Here is a 12,707-nt window from a genome sequence, read left to right as displayed (position 1 = left end):
AGTATTCAAAAAAATAAAATGATAATTTTTCGGGTTATTCATAGAGCAACTTTGATTTCTTATTTTACTAATTTGACTAAATTAGTTCAATCAAGATCATTTGATGGTTTTGAAAGTTAATTTGATTGTCATCGAATTATTTTGTTAAGCAGTTTTGACAATCTTACACATGCCTTATACAGGATGTTTATTAAGTACTTGTACAAACTTTAAATGGTGAATCTTTGACTAATTTTAAGATAAAAACAAACATTTTTTTTGGACGCTCTGTATCTCAAGAACCAATCTGTTGTGGACCAATGAATGTTCCTTTTAATTTTTTCAGTGACTGCGCAGTACAAAAGTATATGGGAATAAGACTGTTCAAACATTTTTTTGACCCTCTACATTTTTTTTATTGAAATTTGGATTTTTGCCATTTTTAGGTGCAATTCTTTTATAAAATGAAATTTTTAAAAATGGTGAACAAGCCCATTGTGCGCAGAATACAAAAACGGCTGCGCAATTTTCGAAAAATGTGTGTTTTTTGAAGGTTAAGTTGTAATTTTGTTATTGTGAAACGTCAAAGTTTACAAAGTTTTCAAACTGTTGTATAAGAATTGTGATAAATAAAGGAAATTTGGTATAATATTTAGTCGCAAATATACCATTTCTGATAGGCAATTTGCAATAAATTGCCCACACTGGTAACACTAATGTGATTTGCATTTGTCTAGTTTTCGTAGTCTCGTATCGGTTGGAAATTTTCAAATGATCAAAATTGCCTTTTTTTTTGTCTTGTATTTGGCAAATCCATTTTTTATTGTATATTCAGTTGATTTTCATTAAATACAAAAACATATATAGTATAATCTCTATAATCCGGCACTTCACTACACCGACACGTCCAGTAATCCGGCGTTATTTTTTCCGCGTTTGTTTACTATTCTTGAAGAATACAGTTTATACAGTTATAGTTTAGTTGAAAGATTATTTTACAGAAACATAAAAACACTACAATATACATATATTTGCATACACAACTGTAATATGTATGTATCTATGTACCAATCTCTTTGTTAATAAACAATTAAAAGTAACGTTTTTTAATTTAATACTGTTTACATATACATTTTCCATTAATCCGAATTTTCCAGTAATCCGGCACTCTTAGGTTTTTAATGGTGCCGGATTAGTGAGATTGTACTGTATTGTCTGAAGTTATTTCTTTTTGTCATAATTTTCGTTTTTTTTCTCTTTATTTTTTTGGTCCCAAAAGAATCAGTCAAGGGTTATTTTTATGAAAATAGTTTTGCCTAAGTAAAAAAATCACACTAAAAAAAACTAACGGTGCATTGGAAATGAATCCTTAAATATTGATGCTGCCAAGATTTAGGGAATTTTCGTTACCAGTACTAATCCTGCATTGTTGGGTTGCCTAAGCTTAGCGGTCCCATGGCTTGTAAACTTTTATGAATACTGTATAAAATATGGTACAAAAAACACATCGCTTTGTTCACACACTTTAAGAAGTTGTTGACATTTCAAAAATCTATCTGTTTTCGTCTTCTCAACTTTTCTCACTTTTTGTTTTAGTTTCTTTGACAGTTTAAATTTGTTTGCTTTTGTCTGTTTCCATAACTAGAGATATATTTTGTTTATTCTATTATTACTTAACTTCATTTTTTAGAATCTGTAGTCAGCAATAATCCAAGTTCATAGAATAATTTGACACATATCTTTCACCATTTAACAAAATAATCGCGGTCTCTTTTAATTTTCTTTTAATGGTATTATTTTCCTTTTTCAAAATTTTTGCTGAACCCTACTGAATATTATGACCGTTTTCCCAAGCGTGATCGCAAATTTTAGATTTCTCAAATTCTCGTTTTCTAATATAATTGTTGTGTTCATCTATTCTAATATTCACAGGTCGAGAAGTCTCTCCAACATAATGTTTATTGCATTCACAAGGTAAGCTACAAATGCAAATTTTTGAATTTTGAAAATCAATTTTTGGGTGCGTCTTTGACAGTAAAGTTCGTAGAGTATTAGTTGTTTGAAAAACTCTAATATTAAATTTGTTACCTATTTTTCTTAATTTTTCTGATAGTACAGGAATATATGGAATCATTATTATGGATGTAATTTCTCTTTGTTGTGTAACAGAATTTGTCTTCTTTTCAATATTCCTAAAGATTGTTCACAATTTGAATTGAATTGAAATTTCATTTTTTTAGGAAATCAATTTGGCTCTATAAGTTTTAGTTCCCCAAACTAACAAAAGCAAATATTTACCACTGCAATTCACAGTTATTACACAGAAAGTTATTACAACATGATATTTACATTTGGCATTTTTCACATATATCAAATAAATGATTAATTATGACGGAGTGCAACAAATAGTGTATACCACGTGTCCCAGTTTAAGTGATACACGTGAATATCTCGTCAGTGAAGCCTCCTATCCAAAAATTCAGTTCATTGGGGGAAAGTGGTAGCTAACCTTGAATTTGACCTTAACCATGACCTCGAATGTTAATTGAATGTCAACTTCATAATTTTAAATGGTATCCTCTATTTTTTACCGTGGGAATGGATTCCGCAGAAAATTTTACATACGGATGTGAGTTCAACTTTAACCTTGCGGTCAAGGTCAAGGTCACAGCGAGTTCAAATGTTGTATCACCCCTGAAGCAACCTCGGAATAAGATGTTTGCCCCCAAAGTCAATGGGATTTTCATCAAAGTACTCAATCATGATCTAGGATTTGAACTGGACCTTGACCTTTAAGCTCATTTGAAGGACGACTACAGAAATCGACCTTGATGACCTCTACAAATATTTTTAAGGATGTTCGGTACCATTAATTAATGATTTTGGATTTAATCTTGAAGGTCATTTGAATGTTGACATTTTTTTGTATCGGTACCTGTATTCCTGAGGCTGAATCCTCGAAAAACGCTAAATTCTACACGGAGTATGTTGCAAAGTAATAAGGGGTCAAAGAAAAAGTTTATTTGACGATCAAATCAAGAGTTAACCTTGTAGTAATAACGAAATGATCTTGTAATTAAATGGGTTCACAAATAGTGGTGTGATATTTTTAATTTTTTTAAATTTTTTCACCGTCACTCAATCTCACTTACTTTGTAACATACTCAAATATGTCTTTTACAATTCTTAAGCAGAGTTATGCCTTTGTTGAGTAACAAGAAATTTTTTTCACCCTCTCGCACTCAATCGTCATATTATTTGTTCCTGCAATTGATAATATCCAATACCTATGTATTTCATTAATCCTTGTTAATTTAATTGGTCATTGAGAAAATTTCCTTTGGAAAATTATTGACAATATTGCGTCTACGTCGGAGCAACATTGAACTCGCTGTGACCTTGACCACAAGGCCAAAGCTGCGATCACATGCGAATGTAAAATTATCTGCTGAGTCCATTTCTAAGGTACAAAATAGGGGGTCCCATTTAAAATTACGAAGTTGACCTTCAATTGACCTTCAAGGTCACTGTTAATATCAAATTCAAGGTCAGCAACCGCTTTCTCCCAATGATCAAACAACTTTCATTTAGATCTTTTTTGGATTGGAGGCTTCACTGACGAGATATTTATGTGTATCGATTAAAATGGGACACATGGTATATCTCATGACTAAAGTACTTCCTTGGTGTACTATTCGGTGCCTATACATTTAAAAAAATTGTGTATAGTATAGATATTATATAACTTGTCACGTAACTTGAAAGGAAAAATGCAGATTTCAAACATTTTAAAATATGTATAATATGGATTTAAAAAAAATACAAGTTTACAAATTAAAAAACTGTACGTTATAGAAAAATATACAGGGTGTTTCTAAAATAGGGTTCCAAACTTCTGCGTTTATAACTCATTAAAATAAGCCAATAAGTTCCTATTAACATGTGTCCTAAAACCCACCCTTAGGAAGTTATATGCCCTTAAAAGGGCTCAAACAAAACTGTTTTTTTGCTGTTATTGACAAAACGGTCGCAAATAAATAGAAAAAAATTTATGGGCCTTACATAACTTTTTATGTTAAATAACATAGGCTACTCCGTTTTTCGATATGCAAATCATATGCGTCCCATTATGGTTGGTGAAGGGGGTTTTCGGCCCGTAATTTTTTTTATTTCAATTTTTTTACAATTTTCTCTACAGATTTATAAAATCTTAACAATTTTATGTAAAAAATATTATCTTTGCCCAAATCGATATTTCCAACGGTTTTCGAGTAAATTGAGTTTGAAAATTACTCTGCTCTTCAAGTTATTAGGCCAAAAATTACAAAAATCTGTTTACCATGGCAAATAAAAGACCGACGTTGCCACAATGCTTAACAATTTAAGTTATTGATAAACTGTCAATTATTTATTAAATGATTGGATCCTTCATAACTGCATTTTATTATTTAAAAAAACCAGTTTTGTTTGAGCCCTTTTAAGGGCATATAACTTCCTAAGGGTGCGTTTTAGGGCACATGTTAACAGGAACTTTTTGGCTTATTTTAATGAGTTATAAATGCAGCAGAAGTTTGGAACCCTATTTTAGAAACACCCTGTATATGTCACTGGATTCAATTATATAAACAACTTCTATACAAATTTAAACAATTTTCATAAATAAAAAAGTTCTATTTACCCAAAAATCTAATCAAGTTGTACAATACGAGAAACCCGCCAAAAATATTAAAAAGAATTATATATTTAATATTTTCATAAATATTTGCTTGACAAACTAGTAAACCTTGTTTTTAGATGGCTGCTCGCTGTTTACCTTTTCTACACACTTGTACTAGAGAATTAGCAATTTTAGAAATATCAGCGCCGCCTGGAGCTGTAGCCTGTTGGCTATTCTTAGCCAGCATGGAAGTTCTTCAGACTTGCGATAAATTTAACCATGCAGATGAAGTTGAAGATTACTCTCTGCATACAGCTAGTTTATGGGAATATTCTAGTCAAAAGGTAAAATATTAAAATAGCACATGAAAATTATATAAAAAAAAACTTTTTGCACTATCCTTTCAGATACGCAGTCTAGGTAGACTGTGTGGTTTGTTACCAGGGGATGTACCGAATTCAGAACAACTTCATACAGTTGTATTGTTATCTGCAGGTATGGGTGATGATCCAGGTACACCGAATCACTTTTCACCTACTGATAAACTTAAGGAAGCTTTATGCTCGCAAGATGCTTTTAATAAAACCTACTTGGTAAGTTTGCCATTGTTTAATTAGAGGGATGTTTTGCTAGTCTAAAAGTTGTATTTCTTTTATAAGAACAATTAATTAAAATTCCTAATTTTTTTTTATAATTAAATTTGGTATTCCAGGAATTGGCGGAGCTAGCAATGGGCACCTACAAACATATAGGACGTTTGAGATCAGCCAGGCTTGTAGGAAGAGAGGTGGCATCATTTTATATGTTGCTGGGTGAAACCCAGAAAGCTGCAGCTTTCCTTGGTGATGCTTTGAGAACGTTTGAACAAGACAGTTGGCATGAACTGGCTGCCCAGACACAAATTGAATTGGCTGAATGTTTTAAGAAAGCTAAAGATGTAAGGAAGTTAGTCAGTGCCAGTGCATTTGTATCTGCTGCTTTAGAAATTGATACTTTGATTCGTTGGACCTACTTCGATGAAATGCGCAAATCTTTGGACTCTCTTGTTAATCCTTTAGTAGTGCCTTTCAATGATATTATAAAGATAGTTAGTGTCAGTTTAAAAAGTGACAGTGTTATTATGCAAGATAGTTTGATTAACGTTGAACTTGTGATAGAATCAAATTTCCCCCGAGAAATTGTGTGTACAAATTTATTAATCTCGTTAGAAGTTGACAATAAAGAGAATAAGAAACTGACTGAAAAGTACGTTTCTAGCAAAGTGTTAACTGGGAAGGATTTAAAGTTGCAGAATCCAATGTTGCAGAGGCTACGGATAAAGAGAAATTTGGATTATAAACAGGATAAACAGTTAGCTACTGCTGGAATTGCGTCAAAATTTACTGAACTTAAGAGAAAAGACAGTGCTGCGCCTCAGACTCAAGGAGACTTTAGCTATTGCTTGGAAGTTTACAGCTTGGTAAGTATAATATTGAATTAATTCTTCTCAATATTGATGCATGTGAATGTACAATTTTTTGTGGCATTTCATTGCTCGCGATTAAAATACATCTACCTTGTGGTTATACAGGGTGTTTCAGAAAGACAAGGGGGTGATAGTACGACAAAAATAAGAATTTTTTGTCCTATGAACTATATGTCTATCTCCTCTTGTTTTCGAGATACAGAGCGACAAAATCAAATTTTTTAAATAGAATTTTTACGAAAATTTCCAAATGTTGCAAAATATTTTTATGAAATTTGGTAGTCTAAGATTTTTAAGGATGCCAGATATGCTGGTCTAATTATGTTTTGGATACTTCATAGACGGTGATAGTTATGCTACATTTCTATTACATTTTAAGTTCTAATTTTTTTTGAGGTTATGTTTTTACCTTTCGGGTTCCAATTTCTAATGTACAAGATTATTTTCTAAAAATAATGTACACTTGTTAGAACTTCCTAATGTGGACAGTTTTCGAGAAAAAAGGCTTTTAATTAAAGTTAAAATATTTCGGTGTAGAAAATAAGTGACTTTTCTCAAAGAAGTCTTATGTCAAAACTTATTGATGGATGTCTCATAAACAAAGCATACATTCTTAGTAATATTTTATACTATAATTAACCTTATATCAAAATTTTAGTGATTTTTAGTGACTGTAGTTAGTAATGAATAATTAATAAAATAATAAATACTTTGAGAAAAGTCACTTATTTTATACATCATAATATTGTAAGAATTTAATTAAAAGCCTTTTTTCTCGAAAACCGTCCACATTAGCAAGTTCTAACAAGAGTACATTATTTTAGAAAATAAAATTGTACATTAGAAATTGGAGCCTGAATGGTAAAAAACCTAACATTAAAAAAATTAGAACTTAAAATGTAATAGGAATGTAGCATAACTAACACCCTTTATGAAATATTAAAAAAATAATTAGACCAGCATTTTTGGCATCCTTAAAAACCCCAGACTACCAAATTTCATAAAAATATTTCGTATCGTTTACAAATTTTCGTAAAAATCCAATTTAAAAAATTTTATTTTGTCGCTCTGTATCTCGAAAACAAGAGGAGATGGACATATAGTTCATACGACAGAAAATTCTTATTTTTTGTCGTAATATCACCCCCTGTTTTTACGGTAGGTCCTTCTGAAACACCCTGTATATTGGCTATGTTCGTTTCTCTAATCTTTATTGTTATGTTGTTGTGATTATATTTAAGGCTAGCAGTCTTCTTTCCTAAATTGATAAACTATGAATATCACTTGGAACAAATTTGGCATATGTTAGAAATGACAAAGAGTCTAGCCAGATAAGGATGGTGAATTGCCCCATGACTAATGTGTAAAATAATATAAGTGTTGATATTAGCACACAATGAAAACATCCTATGTACATACCACTTTTAGTGCCGCTTCTCACATTACTTTTGAGATAATGTGCAGAGGTTATTTTTCAAATTAATTTTTCTCAAAAACTACAACAGTTAAAAATATGAAATTAATGCAGATCTTTGAAAAATATTTCAGAGAATATTATAGATTATTTTCAGATTTTTATATATTTTCAATGGTTTAAAAAAATGGAAAATAATTTTGATATTTTTTTTCCAAATTCTAATATACTTACACTCACCAAAAAAATTCTAGATATTTTTTGGAGTGTGTACTTTCATTACAACAAAGCTCTTTAAAATCCGAAAGGCGTTCTTTAACTAATAAAATAAAAACCTTGTTTTTACTAGTACTTACTTCATTTTTATAATAACTTACACATTTAAGGATATACGTACATTACCCCTTTACCTACTGCATATCTGATACCTAGTAGAACTATTTGAACACAATACAAAATTGCTGCTTTTCTTGCCAGAACTTCTTTTTATGAAATCTACTGTGTAAATTAATCGAACTCTACATCTACCTAATTAGGCAAGCTAGACCTATGTAGTTTGCATGAATTAATAGAAATGTCGATAGAAATACTCAAGCCAAATGCAGAATTGCTAATTTCATCAGAAAAGTTCCTATCAATATTGGGCAGTTTTAGAATTATTTTTGACGTAGCTTAGCTCAATTTAGTTAAATTCTCAAGATTCATTATTCTGCATTAAATATCTTTCAAGATATTTGTGTAGACATGATTTTTTCAAAAATTTCAACACTGTATCATGAAGACTAAGATCATATTTAAGGAACATACTATGCAGAGATGTACATATGTCAAAAATGTATTTTGGTTCCTATATTTCACATGAAAAATTTTCTTACAGCCATTACTCATAACCCCAGGATTAAACATAATAAGACTGAAGAAGCAAGCCACCAGGGTTGGAAAATTTTATCTAGGGCAAGTGGCAATACACATTAAAAACTTACATTTAATTTCTGCTCCCCTTATACCAAGGCTGGCATTGGAAATCAAAGAAGAAGGTCCTTCTCTAAAATTGTACAAAAGAGCTGCCCCGTTACTGTCAGGGATCGAACAAATTATGAATTTAATATTAACTATAGGAAGTTATTCAATTGAACCAGTAAGTACATATCAATTTTTTTTAGAATATGTTAGAAAGTATTTTGGTCATTTTGTTTTTTATATTTTGAAAATAAAATGTACCCCCCTCACTATCTCAAATTAACATGTACTTCTCTCTCAAAATTGGATCCTTTCATTTTTTTTTTATAAGATTGCAAAAATATGAACAACCTATTTCATAATTTCTTTTTTAATCCTCTTGATTAGAATTATCATTTTAGCAATTATAAGAATATATACGGATTCTATAATTCTGATAAATACTCCATCTTAAGTTTCTTCAATAGACTGAGATTTGGTGTTTTGTTAAGGTTAAGGAGGTTCGATACTGAAAAGAAAATGATAAGAAAGTTTTCAAAACAATAGAAATTTGTTAATAAATATGCAAACTGCCTCGTGTAAAAATATCAGATCTATTGCCAACGTAATTTTTTTGACAAGTGATATTAAAAATTATGCTCTTATATACAAGCTCTTATGGGAGTTGGGAAAAAACTTTAACCATACGTGAATATTGCTCTTAAAAATGTGCACTTACAATATATTAATTGAGATAATGGAATGAATAGATAACGTTTTGACAAATTTGAACAAACATCTGAACCAATGAAAGGAAATATGCCAACACTGTATGCTGTATTTAACGCTTTGACTGATGCAATATATTTGAATAGCTCGATTATAGACTATAAAATTTTTCCAATCGAAAACATATGTTATATGATTATTATGTTATTAATATTAATATTAAATAAATTTTTCATGATCTAATGCAATATACTTAATAACAATTTGAAATAAAAATTGAAAGGATCTCTTTGCAAAATGAACAGTATAGATGTTCTGTCATAATCTTCAATTTGACAAGGCGACGTCTTACTACCATACACTGAGCTTGATAGTTATCATATGAATTCCCGGTTTGCATATTTTACTTTTTTCTCATCAATCCATATTCTGTCTGTTTCATACGCCATTTACATTGCTTTTCAGTCATTACTTTTCCTTTGTATCTTGGATTCGTGATGCATGATTACGGTATACGCGGTTAAGCACAGTTGACAGTTGACCACCACGCCATACTGATGTGGCAATGTTGCCAGATTTCACCCATAGTTTTACAAGCTCTTAATAAATAAATAGACACTTTTATTCAAATAAAAAGTTAATTGCCGTGCATTAAACACGAAAAATATATGCGAGCTAATATGTGTTGTATAAATTTAATTTGCATATATTATATTTAGTTCGCTCAAATTAGTTTATGTAAGGTTGGTACTACAACAAAACTCCCGTGTATAAGCATAGGCTTCCCTACTGCACTGTCTGCCCCGCAAGAGATCTATCGAACATCCTTAAATCCAGTGTTTCGTAGATTTACACTTGAACAATTTGCTCATACCATTAGATATACAGGACGAGGGTAATTTTAGTAAAAATTATTTTCCTTTTGCACCAAATGAGTTACATAATTTTAACAAATATTGACTACTATCTATCTTTTAGGTCCAGAACAATACACACATTACAAATGATTGAGAATTATGATTTATTATAAAAATTGATACCTTACTAAATTCTGTTTTTATTTGGCCCCACATATATCTATTCATCTACGTGACCCAGCCTGACACTGTTTTTTTGAGAAATTTTAATGCAACATAAACAAAAAAATACTATTTATTGACCTAATAAGTATTTTACATTTATAACATTTTATGCAAAATTTCGCTTATGAAGATGACCCGATTAATGTTAAAACTATCAAATACCTGATGTAATGTTTATAAATATTTATTTCTTTATTTTCGTAATTAAATAATGTTTTAATTAAATCTCATTTCAGAAGTCTAAAATAAAACTAACCGCTTCACCAGGTCTGACTCTTCAGGTCAAGGAGGGTGAAACTTTAACAACGACTCTAGATTTCGAGGTGGGTCACAATGTCCCTTTTACAAGTACCAGAAAGCGACTTCGGGTATTAGCCGACATGCTGTCAAAAGACCACCAAGTAACTATTCACTGCCCCTGGACTACTAAGCCGATTGTCGTGGCGCTTAATTTTACTCCTCCTCTTACAGCTATCTGGAGGTTACACACAGTATTACATAGAAAGTTTATCCACATTACCGTGACAGGGCAGTGCGAAAAAGACTTAATCATAGATCAAGCTGTACTCAAGGTCGGAGGTGGTTGCACAGTGGTGGGCAAAAACTGTGAATCTAGTCAAGTGAGTAAACATTTTATTTAATGGTATTTTGTTCGGACGGTATTCTTATTCCAGTTTGTGCCTTTCATATTCAGGCTTATTCGCTTTATTTCTACTCATTTCCACTTACTCTGAGTTACTCCCCATTTATCATTTATTTCAATATATTAATTTTAATCTAGTTTCGTGAAATAAACGGTAATATAAAGCTCATGGTATCTGAATCATTTTTTAAATTTAGTACTTAAGCCACGATAAGTGACGTAGTGAACACAGAAGTAAAAGACAAAATTGTATTTAAAAAATTAAATTGATGGTATGATGAAAACAAAACACCTGATGACGAAATTAATGTTTTTATTCTTTCTGAAAAACTAGGAAATATATCAGATTGTTTGTCATTTCACTGGTTCCCCAGTGAAACAAGATTTTTATAATTTGAGGCAACCCGTATTTTCTACCATTTTTTATATCTCCTTGATAAACTTCCTTATCTTAGACAAGGTGTATATCATTACTTTTGTTGTAATGCATTAGAAAAGAATTCTATTCATAGTTTTGTCATAGCACCATGGCAAAAGTACATTTTTTTAATAATCCTATATCAAATTTATTTAGGAACATATTTTTTTTCTTAATATTTTTATTGGAAAATTTGATTTTCTATGTAACCCAACATATTTTTTTTATGTGAAAAATGCTGGATAAAACGTCTGACTAAGACATTTATCAATTCATGTGTATGGTATAATTTTATTTAGTCCAAGAGAATTAAGCTCAAAACCTTCGAGATATGGCTGTTGGTTGACGTTGTTTAGATATTAGTAAAAATCGGTCGAAAATAATATAAACAATGAAAATATAAGGTTGCGCCAAGAAAAAAAGTTGTGCTATTTGCAGAAAAAATTAAAAACTGCAAAAATACTCAAAAATCACGTGTTTTTTCTAACATTTTCCAATATAACTTCCTAAATATGCAGTTTACAGAAAAAACTATTACTGATGAAATTGTTTGTTATGAAATTTGGTATAAGGAAGAATTGTTTTGATACCTGCGCATTTCATATTTTTGTTGCTAGAAAGCCAAAACAGCGTAAGAAAGTGATGAAAATCGAGGTAATTTTGAAGTGTTCAACTGATAGGTAAGAAATTGTCCAATTCTACTATAAATGTAGATGTAAGTACTTTAAAGGATTACAAAACGAAATCCCAAAACCCGATCGAAATCGGTCTGATAGTTTTGGTATGAGACAATTTGTTACTAAATTTCAGCGCGAAATGTCGTTATTTTTTTGCGTCAATGCTGGGGTTAAAGTTAGGCATTTTAATTGGCGCTGATTTTTTTATACATACTTGGACTCAATAACTATCAGAAATAGAATCGTTATAATATTAATTTTCTTTTTTTTAATAATTTTTGGAGCGATTTTAAAAATTCAAAAAATTTTGACTTTATAAGCAAATACTTTCGTGAAGCGGTTTTGCGGGTTGGAATATATACCAAAGTACTAAAAAATAGTTCTCGGAAAGACTCTTAACTTGAAAAAAGGAACGTTTAAATCGGTCATATAAGTTCCGAGATATAGAGTGTCAAAGTCAACAAGCGCTTACTGCAAAACTATACATAATATAACAACAACAAAAATTGAATTTGGTAGGTTTTTTAAAGAACTTTCCATATGTGTTTTTATAAATATGACCGCACATGTGCTTTTTATATGAATATTCAATAATAATCGTTAAGCCGAGAGGAGGAGGATGAATTATAGAAATTGAAATCGTGCGTTCAAAGAGCGCGCGCGCTTCGGCGTTCAGTATCTCGGCTTCTATGGCTCTGATTTTG

At 30.8% G+C, this 12,707-nt stretch overlaps 1 protein-coding gene across 1 annotated transcript in view; it reads left to right on the top strand.

The window, feature by feature from the left end:
- The window catches only part of LOC108914336 (trafficking protein particle complex subunit 10), a 45,731-nt gene that overhangs the window by 17,330 nt on the left and 15,694 nt on the right, over positions 1 to 12,707 (top strand). Inside the window, exons 6-10 of the mRNA XM_018720129.1 lie at positions 4,774 to 4,980; positions 5,044 to 5,229; positions 5,349 to 6,095; positions 8,393 to 8,653; positions 10,502 to 10,885. Coding sequence (XP_018575645.1) covers positions 4,774 to 4,980; positions 5,044 to 5,229; positions 5,349 to 6,095; positions 8,393 to 8,653; positions 10,502 to 10,885 — 1,785 coding nt within the window. The remainder of the gene's footprint in view (positions 1 to 4,773; positions 4,981 to 5,043; positions 5,230 to 5,348; positions 6,096 to 8,392; positions 8,654 to 10,501; positions 10,886 to 12,707) is intronic.

Source organism: Anoplophora glabripennis, unplaced genomic scaffold (assembly GCF_000390285.2).
Source record: "Anoplophora glabripennis isolate ALB-LARVAE unplaced genomic scaffold, Agla_2.0 scaffold806, whole genome shotgun sequence".
Taxonomy (NCBI): domain Eukaryota; kingdom Metazoa; phylum Arthropoda; class Insecta; order Coleoptera; family Cerambycidae; genus Anoplophora; species Anoplophora glabripennis.
The sequence above is the reverse complement of the archived record's forward strand: the minus strand, read 5'-3'. Positions and strand labels throughout refer to the sequence as shown.